The 24,275-nt window shown below is 42.9% G+C and overlaps 2 protein-coding genes across 3 annotated transcripts in view; both read right to left on the bottom strand.

The window, feature by feature from the left end:
- Positions 1-3,370: 3,370 nt before the first annotated feature.
- Positions 3,371-6,211, bottom strand: TIMM8A (translocase of inner mitochondrial membrane 8A). The gene is made up of 2 exons (XM_024746528.1): positions 5,431-6,211; positions 3,371-3,986 (listed from the first exon to the last, which is right to left on the bottom strand). The coding sequence occupies exons 1-2, from the start codon at positions 5,560-5,562 to the stop codon at positions 3,825-3,827; spliced, it is 294 nt and encodes a 97-aa protein (XP_024602296.1). The 5' UTR covers positions 5,563-6,211; the 3' UTR covers positions 3,371-3,824.
- Positions 6,212-6,343: 132 nt separating this feature from the next.
- Positions 6,344-24,275, bottom strand: part of BTK (Bruton tyrosine kinase) — a 28,380-nt gene continuing 10,448 nt past the window's right edge. For both annotated transcript variants that reach the window (XM_024746527.1, XM_024746526.1), the window contains exons 4-19: positions 23,396-23,464; positions 21,830-21,911; positions 16,654-16,782; positions 16,272-16,339; positions 15,238-15,425; positions 14,757-14,819; positions 14,122-14,176; positions 13,752-13,831; positions 13,445-13,572; positions 12,552-12,626; positions 11,883-12,054; positions 11,165-11,381; positions 10,046-10,110; positions 9,317-9,435; positions 8,651-8,808; positions 6,344-6,849 (exon numbers count right to left, since the gene is read on the bottom strand). In XM_024746527.1, coding sequence (XP_024602295.1) covers positions 6,778-6,849; positions 8,651-8,808; positions 9,317-9,435; positions 10,046-10,110; positions 11,165-11,381; positions 11,883-12,054; positions 12,552-12,626; positions 13,445-13,572; positions 13,752-13,831; positions 14,122-14,176; positions 14,757-14,819; positions 15,238-15,425; positions 16,272-16,339; positions 16,654-16,782; positions 21,830-21,911; positions 23,396-23,464 — 1,740 coding nt within the window. In that variant the 3' untranslated portion in view covers positions 6,344-6,777. The remainder of the gene's footprint in view (positions 6,850-8,650; positions 8,809-9,316; positions 9,436-10,045; positions 10,111-11,164; positions 11,382-11,882; positions 12,055-12,551; positions 12,627-13,444; positions 13,573-13,751; positions 13,832-14,121; positions 14,177-14,756; positions 14,820-15,237; positions 15,426-16,271; positions 16,340-16,653; positions 16,783-21,829; positions 21,912-23,395; positions 23,465-24,275) is intronic.

The following is a 24,275-nucleotide window of genomic DNA, read 5'->3' as shown; positions in this document are numbered from 1 at the left end:
TCTACTACACTCAGGGAACTAACCATCAGCACTGAATTCCTTCCCTCTCCATCTCATCTCTAGGTTCTCTTTTCTAACAAAAAGGTCAGCAGTCCCTGGAATACTGTGCCATAATTTTCACAGAACAGGTACCCAGGCTGACTACATTTCAGCCTTGGAACCAGCCCACACCAAATCTCTCCTGGGTGTAGGTGATAACCAGAATAGAAAGCCTTCTCAATCAGACTTGAATCTTGTAGAAGCTTTTATTTCAGTGATTAAAAGAACGCAGTAAATGGAAACTATGCTGATTTACATTAGGCATGCACCTCTACCTGAAACTGCTGTTAGTTTTTGACTGGCCTAAATCTTTATAACTTATTTTTTCATTTAGGCACATCTTTAAATTTTTTTGGACCCTGACATACAGGGTAAGTTAACTTGTTCCTTGTGGCAGTTTAGTATGAGAATTATGTTCGCTGGCTAGATTCCTTTAACTAAAGGCCTCTAGACTCTCAGGCTACCTGTACTAGCTCAAGACTGTACTTTACATATAGATATTTAAGTGAATCACAGTATAAGGGAGGGAGATAACCTAGAAAGGTGAAATGTACTGTATGAATATCTCCTGTGGTTTCCTTTCCATAGCTCTTGGCCATTTTTCCTCTATAGCTTTTGAGATATCCCTTTTGGTCCATACCTACTGTCATTTAACTTAAGATCAATAAATGTAAACAATACCCTTATTCCTCCATGGAATGAAAATGAAGGTTACCAGACTTTTCTCTATCAACCTCTTTTGAGTCCAGAAGATGCCAAAAACAAAAAAATGAGGCTGAGAGGGAGCATGAGGACTCTGAGCTAAAATCTCCCTAGGCCAAAATTTTGTACTAAGGTATTGATACAAGGAAAAATTGGTTTAAAAAGCACCATCAATTGTTTTCCATGTAAAGGCTATTTTACATGGGGTTTATTGACTTATGTTTTTTAATTCACACTCCTCTTGGAGATTTGTTTGCATAAATAAATATCAAGTTCTTGATTTCCTTGTATGCGTTACCCCTAATGTTCATTCATGGGCGGGGGCTTTAGGGATAGTCTGGTTCCAGTTTTCACAGTATGCTTGCATAAACCCTAGAGGTCCTGAGACAGTGCCTTAGGAACCAGGGGAGGTGGTGCATAGGGATGGGCAGGAGACAATAGCAAGCAGGCCTCCAGACACCTCCACCACCAGAGCAGCTTTGTATTTATATTTTATATCTTAGGCTTCTTTTCATTTCAGGAAGAGTCTGCTAATCCAATCCTTCTGTTTTACATTGAGTCTTGAATTTTCTACCCTGAATATTTGAAATGAGGACTTTGAATGTCATTAGGGCTGACAGTACCCTTTCTATCAAGGTTCTGAAAATAAATTTCTTAGGCTGACAAAACAAACGAGCTCAAATTGTTGCTCTGGTACGTAACCTCCAAGAGGATGCAGGCAAATGGTCTACCTTTTCATTCCCCTTGTCCTGTGTCTAGTAGTGTCGAAGATATACTTGGTGCTCAAGCGTATTACATGAATCTGACAGATCCTCTTTCTTATTATGTACATTAGCTAAGCAAGCAATAATACTTTGTAAAACAGACATATCAGTTTGTGTCTAAAGGTAATGAGAATACTTTAACAGGTAATGAAGAATAAGAAATAACGATAGAGTAAAAAATATAATAAGTAATATATAATAAAAAGGAAGAAGTAAGAATATGGAAAAGACTAAAGGATCCTTCCTTTATGACTTGAGGTGTTACATGAACTCTTAAATTTTATGGGGGGGGGAATCAACACGGGCATATAGACACAAGGTATACACCAGATACTCATCCTAAAAGCCTGATTTCTCCTGGACTTCGAATGCCATTATTCCTACTACCCTGCTGCTTCTAATACTACTTCTTTACCATGTACATGTTATCCAAACAGCAGCCAGGCACTGCTAAAACTTAAGTTATATCACGTCATATCACATCACTGTCTGCTAAAAACCCTCAAATGGCTCCCCATCTTGCTTGGTAAAAGCCAAGTCCTCACAATGGCCTATAACGCCCTACATGATCAGCACATCCCCACCCGCCATCCCCCCATCTGTCTCTGACCATATTTCTTACTATTCTCCTACTCATTTTACTCCAGCCATACTGACCTTCGACTTTTCTTCTACACTGGTGTCACAGCATGCAGTTCCACCTTAGGGCCTTTGGACTTGGTGTCACCCCTACCTCAAACATTCTTCTTTCAGATACCTACATGGCTTGGTCACTTAGTTCTTTCAGGTCTCTGCTGAAATGCCACCTCCCCAAAGAGACCTTCTCCAATCATCTTTAGCTAAAATAACAATGCCCCATAAACATTCCCTGACACCCTTACTCTGCTTCTTCTCCTCGGCACTCATTATATTGACATATGGATGTGTTTGTTGCCTGTCTCCCCGTACTAAAACAGAAGCTCCACACAGGCAGGGACTGTTTCTGTGCACTGCTGAAACCCTGGCACCAAAAACAGTGTCCAGCAGAGTAGGTATTTAAATGTTTGATGAGTTGTGTTTTCATCAGGAGTTTTAAAAATTTCCTTGTAGTGCCTATATGGTGGGAAGTTAAACAGGGACTTGAGGCTTCTAGAAATGTGTATTTCTCAACTTTCATGGGTTTGCACTAGAGGCTCCCAACAAGTAGTTCCACTTTAGGTCTATACTCCAGTCCACTAGGATCTGAAGTAAGAGGAGGGGAATCCAGTCACTATAATCTCTTCTACTACACTCAGGGAACTAACCATCAGCACTGAATTCCTTCCCTCTCCATCTCATCTCTAGGTTCTCTTTTCTAACAAAAAGGTCAGCAGTCCCTGGAATACTGTGCCATAATTTTCACAGAACAGGTACCCAGGCTGACTACATTTCAGCCTTGGAACCAGCCCACACCAAATCTCTCCTGGGTGTAGGTGATAACCAGAATAGAAAGCCTTCTCAATCAGACTTGAATCTTGTAGAAGCTTTTATTTCAGTGATTAAAAGAACGCAGTAAATGGAAACTATGCTGATTTACATTAGGCATGCACCTCTACCTGAAACTGCTGTTAGTTTTTGACTGGCCTAAATCTTTATAACTTATTTTTTCATTTAGGCACATCTTTAAATTTTTTTGGACCCTGACATACAGGGTAAGTTAACTTGTTCCTTGTGGCAGTTTAGTATGAGAATTATGTTCGCTGGCTAGATTCCTTTAACTAAAGGCCTCTAGACTCTCAGGCTACCTGTACGAGCCCAAGACTGTACTTTACATATAGATATTTAAGTGAATCACAGTATAAGGGAGGGAGATAACCTAGAAAGGTGAAATGTACTGTATGAATAATTCTTTCCCCCACTGCTGCCCTTTCTGAGAGACACAAAGATGTATATCGATCTCTCCAGAAATCTGAAAGGAATCCACACAAATAACAGATTATTACCTATGTGGTCCCACTATCAAATTATAGAGCAGTTCCACTATTAAAATTATAGGAAGCAGTTAATGGGACTATGAGGTAAGCATCGTCCCACATACAGTAATATACATCTAGTGGAGTTTTCCATTCACCTGTCAATTGTTTTCCCAAGATTAGCATTAAAAAACACAACCCCAAACACATTTGACCCTCAAACCACCCCCACACACAAAAATTGGTCTTTGTTCATTCTCAGATGACAGGATGTCCCAAGAGTGACAAAGGTGGGAGCCGATCCCCCCACAGCCTTTTCTTCAACCATCCCATCAACTGCTCTTCATTTCTTGAACTACCTTCCTTTTCCAAAGAGGTAATACTCAGGTCAGTCAGAAAGGCTTTCTGAGAAGACTGGCTTGGATTTCTGGGTCTGTTCCAGTCGATTCAAGATGAATTGGCTTGTATCAATGAAGCGCTCAACGCAGTTCACAAAACAGGCCTCAGCCCGACTGTCCAACTTTGGCCCAGGCTTGTCCATGCACTTTTCCTGCTCAGGACAAGATACAGAATCACAAAGGGAACTTGGCAAAAAAAGGAAGGGGAGCTTCTTGTTGCTTAGAGGAAAAACTTCACCTAAAAACAGTATCTGATATGTTAATAATAGTTCACATTTGGCAGCTTACTTTATGGCAATTTTCTACAGCCTTACATTAAATTCTCACAACAACCCTATGGAATAGATACTATTATTAATCTTCATTTTACGGAAGTTGTGGCACAGAGATACTTTGTCCTAAGTCATGGGGCCAGAAAATGGTGGAGCTGAGATGTTACAAAGCAAGATAGGTAGCAAAATACAAGGGAAGTTAACCCTTCGCTGAATTTGGTTAGAACTCTACAATGCTGCTTGCATTAAATGCCTTTAAGACACACTAAAACCTACCAAAGGAAAAAAGAATATCTATGACTGGAGATTCTTTAATGCCTACGTAAGCCAGAGGCTCTTGAATCCTTTCTCAAGATGAATGGAAAATTGTATGAATTTTCCTAAAGGGCCCACAACTTTCAGATTCTTAAAGGAGTCCTTAACCACACCACCTGCTGGTCCAAATGTAATGAATCAGATTTTTTAAAAGAATCAAAGCACTCTGGTTCAAGGCAGACAGGAGTTGATTAAGCATTTTTTAAGGGTCAGAGTCTAGCAATACCGTAAGTTTATGGTTCAAATGAATTTCGTTCATTATTCTCTGTTGTGTACACAAGCCTCAGACTCTCCACTTCCAAGGAAAATTATCCTTGGCCTCTGAATTCTGTGAATTTTGTATGTCAAGGCAGGGCAGTTATGCTGTCTTTGGCTGCCAGAGAACACTTTGATCCCAAGCTGCAAATAAATGCCTTCTACCCTTTTGCCAAAGTCCCCTCACTGGGCATACTCAATTCCTCAACCTTCAGACCTGAAACGGCTTGGTATTACACAACAATCCAACAAGAAGGCAAAAAAGTGTGTATGTTGATAGAGATTACCCCACTTTTATAGTTAGTGGGCTAGAGCCACTCACTTCTCAGGAGGGACGCTTAGAGCAACTGAGTAATCAAGGCAAACTCTGAAGAGTGCAGGGACAGGAGATTCACTGATTCTCTGGGACTCAGGGTGCCAAAAATGAAATCCCAGTACTTGGGACTCTCATCAGTCTTGGTGACCAGCACTGGCAGCTTCAACCTTAGGTGCCTAAAGTACTGGTTGGGACAACGGCATAAGTCTTCTATGATCTCCAATCCTCTGCACTAACAAAGCCGAGGTCCGGCGTGACAGCCCTCTGAGAAGCGGAGTCACTCTTTTTCCCTTCCGGCTCGACCTGAGGAACCTAAGGAAACCAAGGGGTGCTGCTGGGTCCTCTCCCTTCCCCGAATCCCAGGCGTCGTGGCGAGTTGCGCGAGGCAAGGGCAGGAAAGTAGGTACAGTGGCCAGGTCCCAGCCCCAGGCTCCTCACCCAACAAAGTTCCGTCATCTGGTGCACCAGCTGTTGGAAGCGCTGCTTCTGAGTCTCTACCTCGATGAAATGCTGCAGCTGCGGGTCGACCGAGCCCAAACCCGCTGCGGAGGAAGACGAGGAGGACTCCATCCCAGCGCGGCCACGCGTGCCGAGACAAACTCCGCACCAACTCACCGACCTTCACGTGTCTCCGCGGCGGAACCGGAACCACAATCCACTGCCTCCGGGACTGCGCGGGGAGCGCACTGCGCCGGCGCGCGGCCCTACGCGCGGGCCCGCCCCCCGCTCTGGGCGCTCCTCCCAGCTGCCCGCGCGCCGCGCGCCTCGCGCCTTCCCGCGCGCGACCCCGCGGTGGCGCCACACCTGACGCCTGAGGTCACAGGACTGGTCGCCCAGCGCCGTGGCGCTGTCGAGACCTTATTTCAAAAAGACAAGAAATAAAGAAGGTAAAAAAAAGGAAGTTACTTCAGACCATGTGGCCCGTTCCTGGCCGGCCCAACAGCCCCGCCCCTGCCGGCTTCCAAATTGACCCGCGCTTTCCCCACTGCCAAGCTAGTGCTCGGCCCGGACTGCTGGGCCCGTCACTTAGCTGTCCTGGGCCCCTGGCTCTAGTTCTTTAATGGAGTTTACCCCGCCTGAGGTAGGGAAAAGAGGATCTGGCAGAGTTTGTCTCCAACTGTCAGATTCATTCCAATAGTATCTAATGCCTACTGAGTGTCAGGCAGTGTGCTTTGGTTTGTGATCACTGTCTCTGATTCAGAAGCAGAATTTTCCAAGAGCCAGAGGGGTTAAATGCGGAGAATCCTGTGGAGTTCTCCCAGTAGGAATATGACAGATGAGTGCCACACAGCAGTTTTATAGGGCGCTTCAGAGAGGCTGCATGATTAATCGAAATAGCAAGAAACTTTCATGCTTTCCAGTAATTTTATTTTATCAAAACACCCTTCCATCCCATTTTTATGACACCATTTTATTCCTGCCAAATTCTGCCTCCCTCCCCGCAAGCTCTATTGCCTACCCAAAGAGCAGTTGGACCCATTGTGAGGCTATTTACATTCCCTCCCTCCCCAAAAATGTTTCCATCCCAAATTCAGTCTGTTTTAATACTCTTGGGAAATTTCCTCTCTGGGGGAAAATACCAGGCACAATAATTCCTTGGCCTTTGCTCAGAAGGTACTATCCAAGGGAAGAGATAGAAAGGCATTCCTAGATGTGGAGAGGGGCCTTTGTGTATTCAGCAAGAGCACAAAGGCTCCAGGGCCTGTAAGTCTGGAATTTCCTCAAAGAAAGTGAAATTGGGGCTTGTGGAGTAGAGGAGTAGAACCAAGAAGCTTATTGGTGAGCTCAGGATTCTTCATCCATGACATCTAGAATGTTGCTCAGAAGAATTTTGAAGGTGGGACGTTCATCTGCTTTCTAAAACCAAAGAAAAAATAGAGTGTTATAGTGGACCAGAGTCCAAAATTCAAGGGAAGCACAGTGAGTAAACAGCAAATGTTTATGAAGTTTATGCTATATGCCCAGTAGCATACCCTGTGGATTACCAAAAGAAAAAAAGGGGTGAGGGGAGAAATAGAAGTGCTCCATAAAGTCCTTGTGCACTTTAAATCTTTAGTAACTCGGGTGGTTAATGTGGTGAGGACAATGTGAAAATTCCACTGACAAACACTGATTAAAACTAAGGGCAAAATTCATTACATAATTGTGCACCAATGCATTCTTATTTTGGAACCTCAAGTGGCAACCAAAGAAGTTTAAGTGGTTGACAGAGCTGAAATCCTATAAGGTGTGATAATTTTTAGTTTGGTTTCAAACACTTGTTTCTACCATCCTGTAGCCAAAGTTAACAAAGGAATTAACATTTCAAGACCATGGGCTGCATCACTGGGTAGGGATCCTAAGCACCTGGGACCTCTTATTACCACCATCTGGCCTCCAGACTAAGGCCCTCTGTGATAGCCATTGGTCCATAAGCCCCTGAGGTATTTAGTGACTCAGGGCATATTCATGCAAGAAAGGTCTCAATCCATCAGAACCAAAAAGTCATCATTTCTTGTTCCTTTGAATTCTCAAACCTAGCTGAGTATCAGAATTTCCTGGGAAGTTTAAAAAGACATACCCAAGTCCCACTCTAGACATACCTAATCAGAATCTCTGGAAATAAGGCCCAATCATCTGCAGTTTTAAGAGTTTCCCAGGGATTCTGATGTGAATCCAGTTTCATGACTACCTGCTTTAAACAGGCTGTGGAGAAAGTGCCTGTCTGAAATACTTAACTAGCAGAGTGAGGATGTCCTAGTTGGGAGGGAGCATAGTCAATCACCCTTAATCCTGCTTGGCATGGGAGAGAGAAGGGAAATGGCTCCTAGGGGTTTTCCCTTTCTCCAAACTTTCTTTGTGACCTCAGTGATTTGTTAGGGGAAAGGAGCCATGTTCTGATCCAAATGCCCACTTTTCACCCCACAGAGATGGCTCCAGGTTCACATATATGCTTGTTGGACACTGTCTGTCTTTCCCTGTTTCTAGTGGGGCAGAACTAAGAGCTGAGCACTTATTTCCTACTAGACATTTAGGTTGCCAAATTAAGGTTGCCAAGGATCTACTGAAAGTGGAGAAGGCACCCCTGGAAGAACCCAAGGTGAGAGCAGCAAAGCATTTTAATAGTGGGACAGGCTGTTTATTTTCAAAAGACCACATCTACCCACATATCCCGTAATGCACTGTATTTAAAAAAAAAAAACAAACATGAGCACTACCCATTTTAGTTTCCTTTCAGGCCTTAGGGTTTTAAAAGAAAATCTCATTTAGGACCACAGCCAGAAAAGGTGTGCAGTTAGTAAAGTAGAAGAAAGGGCCAATGACTCCCAAAGGAATGAACACAGATTTTAATGACTTTTCTTTTTTAATGTCCATACACTTGTCTGAGTGCCTTTGGCTGCCTGCTTATGCTAGGTGACATGGCCCCACAACACCCCTCTCCCTAAAGCCAAGTTGGTATTGGGGTCTGCTAATGATACTCTAGTGAGAATTGGAATGGGCCTGGAAAAACTTCTGGCCGTGAAATGATTGGGATGTAGGCCAGGATCCAAGAATGTGCACAGCTGTCTGTCTGTGCCCAGCTGCTATGTGGCCCAGGAGAGTGGGGCTGGGGTGCTTGGCCAGCTAAATGGGAAAGTAGGTTCAAGGAAATAATTTGAGGTCCCAATAAAACACTTACCTCATGCCAGCAGCTGTACATTATGGTATATACCCTCTCGGAAGCAAGATGAGGCCGGTAGAGACGTAGGCCTTGGGCAATGTGTTCAGCTGTTTCACTGTTAGTAAATCTTTCATATGGCATCTTCCCCAGAGAGTAAATTTCCCACATCAGCACCCCTAGAAAATGAAAAAAAAATGTGTTGTTTCTGGGTAGTAGGGATCCTAGTCTTCCTAAATCAACCTCAAACATTACATTCATCTGGTTCCCCCCTCTGTGTTTTTTTTCATTTTGTTCAAACTTCTGCTATAGTACTGAGTACACTGGAGGGTTATCAGGGTTGCCCTTGACTATTAGTCCTTTAGGAGAGAGACAGCATCTTATTTGTCTTTATAGTTATAGGGTCTGGCAGAGTCCCTGGTACATAATCAGTATTCAGAAGCTGTGGCATACTGAATGAATTGTTTGTTTCCCTCAATATATTCTAAGTTCTAAGAAGGCAGGGATCATGTCTAGTTTACTGTTTTTAATCCCCAGAAACCTCTGTGGTGCCTGACTCCCTAAGAATTAGATGAATGAAAGCAAGAACAAATAACCGTCTCTCTGTGCAGGTTACAGAGTGTGAATTTCCTCCACTGCGTTCCTTTTCCTTTGAGCTGTATAATCCATGTGATCTTATCCACTCACCAAAAGCCCAAATGTCAGATTTGCTGCTGAACTTGCTATACATAAGAACTTCTGGTGGAGACCACCGGACTGGAAATTTGGAGCCTACTGAGCTTGTGTATTCATCATCCAGAACATACCTGCAAAGGATTCAGGACTTGTTACTGTTAGAATTTGGAGAGCTTGATATTTGCTTAAATTTTCTTGGCACAACCACAAGAGTTGCGCAAATATACGCCTACAGGCCAACCAGTGTCTTTTACAAATGTTATTTCTAACAGATTCCTGTTTTCATATCTGATATAGCTTTCCTGGTTGACAATATGGTTACAGCAAGGATGAAGTGAAATAAGATCTAATAGGTACTCCCTTCCTCTTCTCTAGCCTTCTTTCCTTTCTCTTTTCTCATCCTCCCCTTCCTTCTATTCTGCAGTTGTCAGTGGGAATTAGACTGATTAGGAAAGAATGAGACATGGAGTAAAGTCAACAGGATTAACAGATCAACATAAAGTATTGGAGAAATTAGCTTTTAAAAAAAGAGCAAAGGAGAAAGGAGAAGAGAGGGATATAACAATAAAACAAGAGGTGGAAAGTGACTTAAACCATTCAGAGAAAGAAAAGGTATAGAAAGATGGTGGAAAAGACTAGAATTAGGGGGAAAAGGGAGAGGATTAAAAATTACAGTGTCACCTCATGTTTGTACCGTGCCATTTTTACTTTTAGAGGGAAAAATGAAAAAGGCACACTCACCTGGACAGGCCGAAGTCAGATACTTTAACAACTCCTTGATCATTTACCAAACAGTTTCGGGCCGCCTGCAGTGCAACACATACCAGTGAGACTCTGTCCCTGGCACACAGGTTAAAGGCACAAAACTTCTGCCCACCAGGGGAGTGAAGCCAGGGAAGCCTCATCTTCACATAGAGACACCTTCCCACCTAACAGGAGTCAGTTGATGCCACTGAGAAATTCTGATGCACTTCCACCACATATAGAGCAACCCCCGTAGTCATAAGTAAAGCACTGAGGACTTGCAGAATGATTTCACTCACATTGGCAATTCCACGACAACCCTTCCTGCATTGAAATGCTGAGAGTTAAGGGAGAACAGAAGGCAAGTGTGTTTTGTTTTCTGCTTTTCTGCCAGTGGGACTAAGGCGATTTGAGCCTTGACCTGGCTGAAATAAACAGGGGCCCAAACTCGGATGCCTCCAGAGGCCAGGCAGGTGAAGTGACAGAGTGAAGTGGGTGGGTGGAGGTGTCAGGAAAGTATCTGGTCTAAAGGAGGCCAGCCACTTTCCTGTAATCAGTTAGACCATATTGTAACACCAGGCCCGCATTTTCATAGGTGTCAGCTCCAGCCAACTGTTAGCATGGCCTATGAGAATGTGGGCCTGGTGTTACAAGATGGTCTAGATTTTCAAGAGAAGCTGGAAATTCAGTTATTTAATGTGAAATGTTTTTAAGTGTTTGCTAACTAATATATAACATTAAAAAAAACCAAATGTACCAACAGACCCCCAGTTTGTGACTCTGATATAACCAAAATGATGCTTCTGTGCTAAGAGCAGTCCCATCAGGAAGCAGGGCTGCCCTTCTGCCCCTGAAGGACCCCACCATTTCCTTGTCATGGTAGGGGGCTAGGAGTGAGTGCTCTAGCTCCCACCATGGCAGAACCTGTGGTGTTGAGGCCAGAGATCTTTGACTGGCTGACCACTGGGGAAGAGGCTCACCAAACTTATAGTGTTTTCTAGATAAAACTGAAATGATGGCTCCAGCCACCCTCCTCAGGGATTGTGTGATAGGTCTTCCTTTGCTACTTCCACCCCCTCAGCCCTTGGACCCAGGCCAATCCTTCTGAGGTCCTACCAGGTCTCGGTGGAGGAACTGCTTTGACTCCAGGTATTCCATGGCTTCACAGACATCCTTGCACATCTCCAGCAGCTGCTGAGTCTGGAAGCGGTGGCGCATCTCCCTCAGGTAGTTCAGGAGGCAGCCATTGGCCATGTACTCAGTGATGATGAAGATGGGGCGCTGTTTAGTGCAGACGCCGTACAACTGCACCAGTTTCTCATGGGACAGATTCCTACAGGAAAGGCAATGAACCAGTCCTCCCTTTCTGGCTCTGAATACTATTCAGAAAGGAGCTGAGGAGGAAAGGAGTTGGCCTGGGAGTAGAGTGTCAGATGAGGGACCAAAATAACAAGTTAATGCTCCTCCTTCCTACCCTAAACTCCAGAAGTGCCTAATATATGAGGGTGAGCCAGGATTTGGAGTCCATCAATAGAACAGGAAACAAGCCCAGGGCTGAATGAACACTAAGGCTACATCAGAATGTCTTCCTTTTGAAAGTCTCATTTTCTACATTTACCCCCAAATGCTACTGAGATGGTACACGCCTATGATCAATACTACTCTCCACCAATATCTAAGAGAAATGACTACCTTAGCAGTTACTCCCACCAATCAAAGTTTGACCTCAGGCCATGGTCCCAAATCTCTTACTATAAATCACCTTAAAACCCAGTGGGAACCATCCTGGTAATTCCTAGACTGGGTGGAGAGTTGAGTTTGGACTGTAACTCACATCATGACTTTGGCTTCTTCAATGAACTCATCCTCAGACATGGAGCCTTCTTTGATCATCTTGACGGCCACGTCATACTGGCCCCTCCATTTCCCATACTTCACTACTCCAAATTGTCCAGTCCCCAGCTCCTTCAAGAAGGTCAGGTCCTTTGGATCAATTTCCCATGATCCTATAACAACAAAGCCTTGATGTGATTATTTGGGAGTCATGTATGTATAATTTCTACAATAGATAAGAATCCCTACTGGGGGTAGAAACAGACAAGCAGTAAAAGGGAAATTCTCAGAGGTACTAATCCATCTTTGCTCAGGTAAATCTCAGGGACAGGGGATTACTGATTGGAGGAGTCTGGGAATTTAGGTACAAGTCAGGCATAAAGCAAGAAGATAAACTAGACATCCTCTTAAAATCCCTTTATGATTTTTTCCCCACAATTAAAAAATAAATCCCTTTATGAATCTATGTTTTTGCAGTCCCAGTAGGAGCCACCAGAGGGAGGAAAAGCATTAGATAACTTTGGTCTGGCTCCATCTTAACCTTCCTCACAGCAGCTGGGATAGAACAGTGTGCTGCAAGGATGATTGAGAGGCAAGGTCTGGTTGCGTCTGCCAGACGTAGTCCTTCCAACTGGCCGGTCCACCCTACCCTAGAGAAATAATCAGTTACCATAGCCCAGGCCTGCAGTGGAAGGCGCATTCTTGTTTTGTTGAGACACTGGATATTTGAGCCTAGATATGAGTCCTGAAACATACAAAGAGAGTCATGCTGCTGGTGCGGAGCAGGGGGTGAGATGCCTCACACACCCTCACTTAAAGCCTCACGCTTCCAGTGTTCATCTTTCTAGTACATTTTGAATCCCAGAAGATCTCCATCAACCCGAATTTTTCTGGAAGTTTCTCCTCTTACAGATGTTTTTCAGGGACAAGAAAGAGAGAATGCTAACTGAAATATACAACCCAGCTAAATATATCCCCACCTCCCAGCCTAGCCTTAACTCACATCCTACTTCTGCTTTTGATACTGAAAAGTGTAATTGGGACCACATAAAATGACAGCCTTGATACTGCCTTGCCTGGACATGGTGGACAGCAGCAAGCCTTCTTGATGAAGTTTTTCCCATGTATTCGTGCTCTCACCAATCTCCCAGTTTTTAGAATGTCTACACTGCTTAGAAACTCTCTTCTGATGTTTTTGAGCCTGTATGTCCTTTGAGGGCAAGGACTTCAACTAATAGTTTTCATGTGTTCTCTAGTAACAAGAAAATTGCTGAGAACACACCAGGAACACAATGAATATTGCTGATTGATTAATTACCAGTCTCCTTTATGTCTTTCCTTAGCACTGAGCATCAATCACCAAATAAGGAGTCAGTCCCTACTGGGCATAAGGTCTGCCTTTGACCACCTCTTCACTTGACCTCGACGCAGCATCACAGGGGTTTATTTTCACAGCTAATTCCCATTACCCTGTGAGGCTTATTCTTCCCCTAACCACCTTGTCCTAAGTTGCTTCTCCTGGTACTTGTCACACCCTTCTTCTCTGGTTCCCCTGGTACTTACCTGCAGAGTTATGCTGATGGTAGTTAATGAGCTCAGGGATGGTGCTGAAAAGGTGCTTCTCAGCCAGGTAATACTGGCTCTGAGGTGTGGAACACACAACATAATGGCGTATCACCCCTTGAGGTTCCCTGAAGAAGTGGATGCTGAGTCAGCAACTTGGGAACAAGGGTCCAAAGGGCCCAAGAAGTGAAGTGAGATGAGTTTTGAGTTTAAGTGACAGAGGATGTGAGAGGAGCACTTCATTAAGGAACTGTTGGTTGGGCACCCCTGTCCTTTGTCCCCAGGGCCTTGAAACAGTAACACTTACCCTGTAGATTTGGCAAACACAGACACCGTATATTTTCCAGCTTTGCTGGAGTCTCTAACAATGAAGCCTCCTTCTTTCCCCTGAAACGATGAAAAAGAAGCTGACCGTCATGAGGAAGTGGTGCTCACACCTGCATCCCACCTGCCCAAACCCGAGAGGAAATATTATAGAAGCCTTGATTTCACTGCCAAGTTCCATGTTTGAGCTGCAGCCTCATTGCTTTTGACAGCGAAAAGTATAATTGGGACCCCATAAAATGACAGCGTTGACACTGCTTTGCCTGGAGATGGCGGACAGCAGCAAGCCCGCAATTCAGGATCCTTGTTTGCTGTGCAAGGAGAATGCTATTTGCTTGTGGTCACATACTTACCTCTTGCTTTAGCAGTTGCTCAGCTTGACTCCGAGTCATGTGTTTGGAATACCACCTGTAAAGAGAGAGTGCTTGTGTGGCTCCTAGGCCATGGTGTAAGTGGCTCAGAGATTAGAGTGCTATCTGTGGCTCATCCATGCCAGTGAGTCAGTCAATTCACTCAACCTCTATTTACTGAGTGTCTTATGTGCGTAGCATACTACATCCCTTTCCCAAAACGTGCTTGGCACTGAAGAATCATGGAAATGGAGAGTAGAGGGCAAAGGCAGGTGGCAGAAGGTTGCAGGGAAGGGATCAGGGACAGGGCCTTCAAGGGCAACCCACTTCCATGATTAGGGAGAAAGCACATCCACAGAAGTTTGCCATTTTCACCTTTCAAATGTTTCCTATCAGGTTGTCTTAGTGTGGTTCTTCTGGATTTGGGGGGGGTGTGGTGACCTCTCCAGCTTTCATGAACAGGGTGTTTGGGATGAGGGTAAGACAGAGGCACTAACTTGAGTGGCATCATTTGACCCAGTTGACACTGATTTTAATAGGTATCTTGAAATCAAAATTTTGTTGAAAGTATAAAAAAAGTTTATACTATATTTAGTTCCTCTGGGAAGATTGTGCGCTAGGAACATAAGCATACTCACTCATACATTTCTATGGAGTCCTCTGCCTCGGTTACATAGTTACTAGGGATGTAGCCTTCCTGCCTGTAGAGGAGACAACGTGATAGATCATCCAGCACTTCCCATCCTGGGTGAGAGACAGATTTGGATGCCCTGTATCCTTGGGCTCAGAACCAATCTTGAATGGAGGTATATAAAATGCCCCTCCCTCAAAGAGAATCATGTTGCCAATGCATGGCTAGGCCAGTGAAGTGTGTAGCTTCTGCACATGCGGCATTGATTACATGTGCTCGACAACATGTGGGCCAGACTCTACAGGCTCAGAGAGGTAGCCACGTGTAGAGCTGCCCTCTGAGAAGTACTTGGAGGGAGAGCATATTCCTTTTGGTGTGGGAAGAACAATTTCTGATCAGGATACTGAGTAGGGGAATTATGCCGCAGGATTTTGCGTGTGTATAGAGTAGGTGGGCACAAGGCTCAGGAAGGGCAGGCGTGGACTCACCCATTTTTATCCTGGGCTCGCCACCAGGGTAAGTTGCTCTCCTCCAGGATAAAATACTCGTCACCCTTCCGCAGCTGTAGATCATTTGCATTCATTGGCATGTAGTCATAAAGGGCTACAACTTTTTTCAGCTCACTTGTGGAGACAGGTGCTGCTGTTGGCTCAGGGGGCAGTGGCTTTTTTAAGATCTGTGTTGTTAAGAGGAAAAAGTAGGGGTGGGGTTGGCTAGATGTTGGCTAGATATGAAGCACTCTCCTATTCTTCCCCAACTCTCTGGCTTACTGGAGACACTTTTCTAACCCAAATCAGGCAAAATAAAAGGTTTATTCAGCATTCATTCAACAACCAGTTTTAAGCACCCATGCAGGGGCTCTCAGCCTGGAATGTACATCAGAACCATCTAGCAGGTGGTTAACAATCCTGACACCTAAGCAGTTTCAAAGACCAATTATGTCAAAACCTCTGAGGGCTGGACCCAGGCATCAGTATTTTTAAACTTTCTGGACAAAAACCATGTACAGCCATAATCGGGAAAGCTTCTTGGCACTAAACTAGTACATGGACCTACTAAGTGGCTCTGAATCTTCTTTTCTTAGTTTGTAAAATGAGTATACTAATTCCTGCCTTGCTTACTTACAATATATGAGAAAGGGCTTTCTAGACCTCAAAAAATAACCCCCAAAATCAAGTTTTAAAGTAATATAATAGTGATAAAATCAAGATGTTGGGTATATGGATATTCACTGTTAAAAATTTTCAGCTTTATGTTTGAAAATATTTTTCATTTAAAAAAATCAGGCTTTGTTTTGTTTTAAACAGGTGATTTGATTAAATGGTTGCCAAGAGCTTCCTACTAACCCTCTATCTCTCCACTGAAGAGGAAGTCCTAATTAGAAGCACAAAGCCCCTGTCTCAGCAAGAATACCAATTTACACTGCCAAATCCCAGGGAGAATTCTAAGACTTTGGTCTGTTTTCAGGGTGTGATTGTAAGTTTCAATTTAAACAGTAGCAGCACCCAATTTCCCTGTATACCTGGTCCTCCTCAGGCGTGGGAGGAAGAGGCTTTTTTGTCTTTCTGTGCGAACTCCCAGGTTTTAAGCCTGCAAAGTGAGAAACCAGTGACGATGGATACAGAGTGCATCTTCAGAAAGGGCCCAAGGACAGGTTTGGTCAGGAAATTTACTCTTGTACTCATTGACGTTACGTAAGTTAGGAAAAGTCCGGAATGATACAGCCCAATGCTAGGTCACCCAGCTGGAAGAGCAGAGCACCAGCTGAATTTTGGCCCCCACTAATCTCCTCTCCCACCCTCCTTTGTGCACTGGCCAAAATGTACAAACCTGGGTTTGATAGAGCCCTGAGAAAGTGATGGATAGTCAAAGGAGGGAGAAATTATATTGATCAGATCTCTTACTTCCATTCCTGTTCTCCAAAATTTGGCAGCCCATAGCATTTTTGGCTGTCTGAGAGCAGCAGAGATACTGCCCATCGATCCAGAAGCAAGGGTGGTATTTCTGTACCAGATCACTGTTGTACCGGATTACTGTAACAGGAGAGAAGAGAGAGAGAGAGAGAGAGAGAAAGAGGTCACATCTGACATGTGGGAGAAGCCACAATAGGCATGTTTTCCTCCTTGAGTTTAGTAGTGAGCTTCAAACAACTGCCCCTTCCTCAGCCACCCTGAAGGGAAGCAGACACAGGACCAGTTGGCTCACATGCTTGGCCCCAGAGAGTTCCTGTGCAGTTCTCTTCAGTGGTCTGTTGTGATGACTATCTCCCAACCGGTGACCAAAGTGATAAGAATGTCTGATTCTCCAGAGCCCCAGAACAAAAATATGTTATCTATGTTTTTCCAGTAGCCATTCCAATCTTCCTGTAAGGCAGGTGTTGACTATGGTGGTCTTTTCCAGATAAGGGAAACAACGTGACAAGCCAGACTTTCACTCCGGCTCTCAATATACCAATGTCCCAGCTCCTGGAGTGGTCTTTTAGAGATATTTGTCTTTGTGAGAACTTCTGCCTCACGCTTTCTGTGTTCATAGAACAGTTAACAGAGCAGAGCTCAGGATCAAATGAAGGTGATTCTGCCTCTAGAATAAACAGTTCAGTCTTCCTAGGGCCACTGAGGTAGGTTGAGCTCATTGTGGGAGACAAACACAGCAGTTCCATTTCCCTCACAGGGTTGTGAGGCCCAAAAGATCTCTCAGGATGAGAGATTTGCAGATAAGAGGAATTAGTTTTACAGTTTTTAATACTGTGGCATTGCAAGAATCTTAACCGGAAGTCAATTAGACAAGTCATCCTGGGATCATGTTGCCAGTTAACAGAAAAGCAAAGACAAATGAAATAACTGACAATAGCTAGCACTGGGGCAAAGACCTAGGCTGGTCTAAGAATATGCATATTTGAGGACATACACATTTCATCATTTGATGCTAAAAAGAAGCTCTGCATAACTTTTTTTTAAAGATAAAAACAAAAACAAAATAAAACCTTCCTCTGTAGAGACCAACTTAAGTCCTTAAGAGCTTGCTAGTCACACTCCACTCACTTAAGACCTTGGGGGAGGCCTAGAAGCTACTGGTGGCCAGATGCATTTTATAGGCAAATGAACAAAAAGTGCCATCTTTTTTTAAAGTGCTATCTTGATGCTTTTCTAAACATGGATTTGAAGGCTTCTAACCAGTCTATCCTGCCCACCCTCACCCCTCACTTTTTCAGCATACCCCTTCACCATTGCACCAAATGCAGGGCGGTGGGAGCTGTTCAGATGGGGTACAGGCTATAGGTGGCTACGTCATCTGTAGAGAACTTTAAAATAATAAAAACCAAGCAAAAGTCTGTCTGACTTTTATTATTACCAGGCACTGGCAATTCTGAACAATGTTCCAGGTACTCCTCCCAGCCAGAACTCATTGCTCCCACCCTCTGCCCTTACCCCCCATGCCACTACCATCACCCAGGTATTTGAAGATTCTTGGGTGCAGGCTTAGGCACCAGTAGACATTTAAAAAATTCTTAATCAACAGCTAGCTGCTCTGATAAATTAAGCTATGCTAATGAGAGGCTATAGGACTTCCTGCCCCCCTACCTCCAGCACACTCATTATGAACCCACCCTACATTCCCAAATAATTAAGAGGTCCCTTGAAGATGGCACCCCTTCTTTTGTTGGTTAACACAGCGCTGGTATTTCCAGCTACTTAGGAGAGAATTGCAAAATCAGAGTGTCTGTTACAAACTGAATGTTTGTGTCCCCCAAAATTCATATAATGAAGCCCCCGCAGTGCGATGATATTAGGAAGTGGGGCCTTAGGGAGGTAATTAGGTCATGAGAGTGGAGCCCTCATGATGGGATTAGTGCCCTTAGAAGAAGAGACTGGAGAGAAATTCTTTCTCTCTGCCATGTGAGAACACGGTGAGAAAGTGACCGGTCTGCAAGCCAGGTAGAGTGTTCTCACCAGGAACTAAATTGGCCAACACCTTGATCTTGGACTCCCCAGCTTCCAGAACTGTGAGAAATAAATGTTTGTTGTTTAAGTCACCTGGTCTATGATGTTTTGTTATGGTAGCCCAAGCTGACTATGACAGCGTCCTAGTGGGAGGACTAGGAGCAAACTGCTTACTTCACCAATGCATGGGGCCAGCCCTATCTGGGAAGCACTAATGGTTGATGCACATTCCAAGTACTTGATGGGTTGATCTCTCATATTCATTTTATTCAGGATAATGGCTAAAATTCTGTTTGGGGAATGAATGAAAGATTACTCTTCACATATGTCATTGGAGTTTCACCAGTGCCACTCTTTCATTCATTTGGGTGAGGTCAGGTCATTTGCTTATTTTTGAAGCTGCAGTTAGGATAAGCTCTATTGAGCTTGACCAAATGAAGAGTCTAGAGTGAATGTAGACAAATATCTGTGCTGCTGTAACATTAAAGTGCCCACTGCCATGTTCAAGGAAGTGGAAGGAGAGAGCCCAGGGCTAAGTCCTCAGGAATATAAACTTTGCATGGAAAGTACCACTGAAAAAAGATGGGAGCTGAATATGAGGTACCTGAGGCCCTACTTTTTAAATTGAAGTATAACTTACATATAATAAAATGTACAATCTAAGATATCCAGCTAACCACATTTGTATACAACCATTTAACCACCACTCAGATCCAGCACCTCAGAAGGCTCCCTCATACCTCTTCACAGCCAATACCACTACAGAGGTAGCCAGTATACCATGAGGTCCCCTTTCCATGTTAGTGATTTCCAATTGGTACATTTTACCTCAGAGTGGGATAGCTTATCACTAGAGTGGGCACTCAATAAATATTTGTTGGGCTAACCTACAACTGGTTTCTCCCTCAGCTAGTATGTCCCACCTTCCCCTATTTCCAAACTAAATCCTAACTGTCCATCAGTGTGGATCCCAAGTTGGTGGTAGTTGTTTACTCTTGCAGAAAAAATCAATTAACACACCTATTTGTTGGTCCCTTTCTGTGTGCAGGGCAATTTATGAGGCACAGTGGAGAGAACCAAAGAAGTACAAATATATATGCCCTCTAGAGCTCTGTGTATATTTCTCAGCCTTGGAGGTAGCATCTTGATTTAGAGCACAGACTCTAGAGCCTGAGTTCAAAGCCTGGCCCTGCCACTTACTAAATGAGTGCCTTTGGGCCAGTTATTTAACCTCTCTATACCTCTGTTTTCTCATCTCTAAAATGGGGATGGTGAAAATAACTTCCTCATATGGTTGATATGAAGAAGAAATGAGTTAATATATGTAAAGAATTTAGAGAAGATCTTGGATCATAATAAGCATTACTGAAGTGTTTGCTCATTTTGTACCCCCAGGGCTAAAGCTGACCTCTTACTTCAAAACATGTCAAGAACTGAACTGTGTGGTGCAAGACATCACCTATTTGTAATCTTCACATGGCCTTACTCTAAAATATCTTGCAGCCAACTACAGGTGCAGTTTCTGGGCTTGAGAACCAAGCAGCACAAAAATATGCAATGAGTTTAGGCTTTGGGGTCAAACAGACCTAGGGGTGTAGTAAGAACCCAGGCTCCACCACTCACTAGCTATGTGCCCTTGAGCAACTTACTAAACCTCTTTGAGCTTCAGTTCCCTCATCTGTAAATAGGGGAATAATACATACTTAATAAGCTTATTGTGAGGATTAAATGTGCTAGTCCGTTTGAAGCACTTGGCACAGAGCCTGGTACAGAGTTAGTGCTCATTAAGTGTTAGTTGCTGTTTTTAGCCCAAGGTTGCTGTAAGAATTAAATGAGATAATAAATACAAGGTGTCTAGCTTGGTGTCTGGCACATAGAAAGAACTAAGTAAATGACACTTCTCTTTCTTTCTCCTCTCCTCTTTCAGCTTGAAAGATTTGATGATTTTTATGTTAGCCAGACTTACATTCAAGGGAGTGAACAAAGCTGGTGTAGTCAGCCACTGCATATCAGAGTCTAAATGTTTATTAAGACAAAGGGCTGTCACGCAATAACCCAACCATGCCATTATCAGTCTGCCATCCTTCCTGTTTCTCTAGGCAGCCTTTCCTGATGTCAACTCAACCAGTTAATCTCTCAGTCACTTGACATGTGGCTATATATACACACAAATATGTGTGCATGCATCCTGTGCTGTAAGCATTTACAGTCAAGTTTATCTGAGCACACTGTATGGTCTGTGTGAAATACTGAACTATATTCAAGTTGAGGTCCTCACAAAGCAAGGACCATGAAATAGTTCCTTGGAAAATATCCACAATGAAAAGATGTACAGTGCTTTCTTGTACAGTGCTTTACAGTTTTCCATGTGCTTTCACATACCTTACCTCATTTGATCCTTAGGACAACCCTGGAGGTAGGTACTGTAGGCACCATTATTATTCCTCTTTCAGAAGAAAAACCTGAGCCTCAAAGAAGCTTGTTGGCCTACTTGCCAGAGGTCACCCAGCTTATTAGTGGTAGAAGAGGACTTGGAACCAGGTTCTTTACTCTGACCCCAAGCACTCTCATAATCATGTATTTAATTTTTTTGGAACTACATATTTCATACCTAGGATTCAAAATATTGAAATAACCATTGAATGCCACACCATACCCCCCTTGTAATTGGTGTAAAGAATGGGACCTCTTTTATAAATAGGGAAATGGAAGGGCCTACAATTACAAAATTGCATTAGAGAGACAGTGGTAGAACTGAGTTGAAACTCTTAGTCTAGCATGTGATCCTTTATTTATATGATGGAATATTGAACTCAATTGTATCATTAATATTGAAGAAAATGCAATATTTCTCCCCCCATTCTCTCTCTCTCCTCCCTTCTCTCTCTCCCTCCTTCCTTTCTTCCTCTCTTTCTTCTTTCTTTCACCTCCCTTCTTCCATCCGTTCTTTTTTCCTCTCTCCCTTTCTTCTTCTCTCCTTCCCTCCCTGTTCCCTTTTTCCTTCCTTCTTTCTTTCTTTCTCTTTTCTTTCTCTCTCCTTTCTCTTTTTCTCCCTCTCTCCCAACTTTTCTCTTTCCTTCCTCCTTCCTTCCTTTCCTTCTTTCTTTGGAAACTAGTTTATTTTCCAAATAATTCTCACCATTTTTGAGCTGGTGAATCCAACGCTTCCTCAGTTCTTCAGTTGGGGAGAAGACATAGAGAGGCCCTTCATCATATACAACCTGGGGTAATGGACACAGACTTCAGCAGTTAGGAGTCAGAAAATAAAAAGACCTTGAAGGAACGAATCTTAAGCTACAACTTTGTATAATGATACTGGAAAACAAAAAAAAGGCAGGGTCTTCAGTAAGCAGTGGAGCTGGGGTTATGTGAACCATCTGAAGAATTCCTGAACAGTTCATATCCAGTGATGTAGGACTTAGAAACTCTTTGCTTTGTGAATACTCCTGTGTCCTCTTGACTTGTATTTCAATTTGTGTGTAAACCTAGTTCATAATCTTCAGCCCTTGGTGGAGTCAAGATTTTTGTTTATCCAATGAAGGATATTTTATGATCTTATTAAACCTTGAGTTTGTATAGAAGATAATTGAAGTAATGATTTATGTAACAAATCTTGATTAGTACATGTGGATTATACACTTCGTCAATATGGAGCAAATTTTTAACTCTTGGATGATTTTCCCTCCACTGCCTAGTGGCCTCCCCTTGCCAATATTAGCCCAAATAAACCAAGTTTGGAACTACATACCTACTTCAAGAGTGAAATATATATTAAGCATTGTCATCAAATCAGTCAGTATTTTTTGAACACCACACATGTACAAGGCATTGTGCTAGGTGTTACTGAGATGTACAAAACATATAAGATGTGGTTCCAACCCTTACAGACTTGAGAGACATCACAATGGATTCTAAAGTCAAATGTAAATTAATTTTGAATTATCTGCTATTTACCAGTATCCACTAGCCCAGTCAAACATCAACTTTTTGAAAGACAGTGGTAGTAAAAACTGTGTCTAAAACACCCCTCCTTCACAGGTTTTGTAAACTTTGTTACAGTCAGGGACATGAACAAGATCCTTTCACATTTTTCTTTTTGCTTGTTAGTCTTGCTGTGCTCATAAATCCATGACAGAAAGCCCCCTCCCCTGAGACTTTCCACTTCCTTTTCTGGCTTTCACTGTTGCAGAGGCTGCTATATTCATGACATGTGGCCTCAGAGTTCTCAGGACATAAGCAAACCAAATCAGAGATTGAATCTGAAGCTCTTACTCTCTTTTATGCCTTACATTGCATCTACCAAACAGATGTCTATGTGACTCTTCAGTTATTCCAGACTAGAATAGAATTTAAGTTTATACGTAAGTCTAATAAGCCTTCCCTACACCGAACTTCCTAATACTACTCCTTCCCTCCCCTCTTCTGTCTTTTCAACCCACATGACTGACCACCATTAGACAGATAGGCAGAACCAGAAGGAAGTGAAATGCTCACTTAACAAACAGAGCATCTTTCTCAATGCCATTGCCATAGACAAGACACACCATAATAGGATTAGTGCCATTATGGATTCTCTTTGAGGTGTAGAGACTAAAAGAAACTATGTTTGATTGGAAAAACAGAAAAGCAAACACTCACAGCCCATGCCATCCCTAACGATTATATTACAGGTCCCTTTGTGAGCTAGTGAGAGAAAATACCTTACCTGGAAGGGGTAAGGGAACCTTTCAATAATTGAAATCTGCTCCATTTCACTGCACTCTTCTCCCCTTCTCTGCAGTGACAGAAGAAATCATAGTTATTGGTTGATGCATTGCTCTTTTCTGGATTTCCCTAGGTACTGGGAGTCTTTTGCAGTGGTTCCAGAAGGCTCTCCTGCATGGACAATGCTAATCCTTAGTGATTGCTTCCTATATCCCAGTAGGGAAACATATCCATAGGATCCAGCACATACTCATTCAAAAAAAAATCTCAGGTATCTCAAACTATTGAGAAAAGGGAGGTTAATCAATAAATGATGCTGGGACAAACATTTAACCACTAATATTGTCAGAGGTGGGGGGCGAGTAGTTAAGGTAGCTATTTCACACCATACACCAACGTAAATTCTGGATGGATTCAAGAGCTTTATATAAAAAAATGAAACTATGACTAACAGAAAAGAACATAACTATTTACATAATTTTGTGAGAGGCAAGGCCTTTCTAATATAATGCTAAAAGTTAGAACCATTAAGAGGAAGATGAGCTAATTTGATGACATAGACTTTAAAACCCACTATGGTTAAAAAAGACAAGTATAAACAAAATTCAAAGATAAATGAGAAACTGGAAAAATATTTTCAACATATATTATAGTTAGAGTTAACATATCTAGATCTCTTAAAAAGTACTAGGAGTAAGGTAAACATTTCAATAGAAAAACCGGCCAAAAAATTAACAGGAATTCACAAATGGAAAAATATAAATGAGCTGTAGCCATATAATTGTCCAACCTTATGAGTAACAAAAAAATTGCAAAATAAGTCAGCAATGAAGTATCATTTTTCTTGGCTTTCAAATTAACAAATATTTAAAATATCTGGC

This window comes from Neophocaena asiaeorientalis, unplaced genomic scaffold (assembly GCF_003031525.2).
Source record: "Neophocaena asiaeorientalis asiaeorientalis breed wild unplaced genomic scaffold, Neophocaena_asiaeorientalis_V1.1 scaffold406, whole genome shotgun sequence".
NCBI classification, from domain to species: Eukaryota; Metazoa; Chordata; class Mammalia; order Artiodactyla; family Phocoenidae; genus Neophocaena; species Neophocaena asiaeorientalis.
The sequence above is the reverse complement of the archived record's forward strand: the minus strand, read 5'-3'. Positions and strand labels throughout refer to the sequence as shown.

What these genes read in the sequence shown, in the direction of transcription:
- TIMM8A (XM_024746528.1), bottom strand. Translation starts at nt 5,562, where the DNA reads ATGGAGTCCTCCTCGTCTTCCTCCGCAGCGGGTTTGGGCTCGGTCGAC. An exon ending in AGATGACGGAACTTTGTTGG is followed by an intron (nt 3,987 to 5,430) that starts GTGAGGAGCCTG and finishes TGTCCTGAGCAG; the next exon opens with GAAAAGTGCATGGACAAGCC.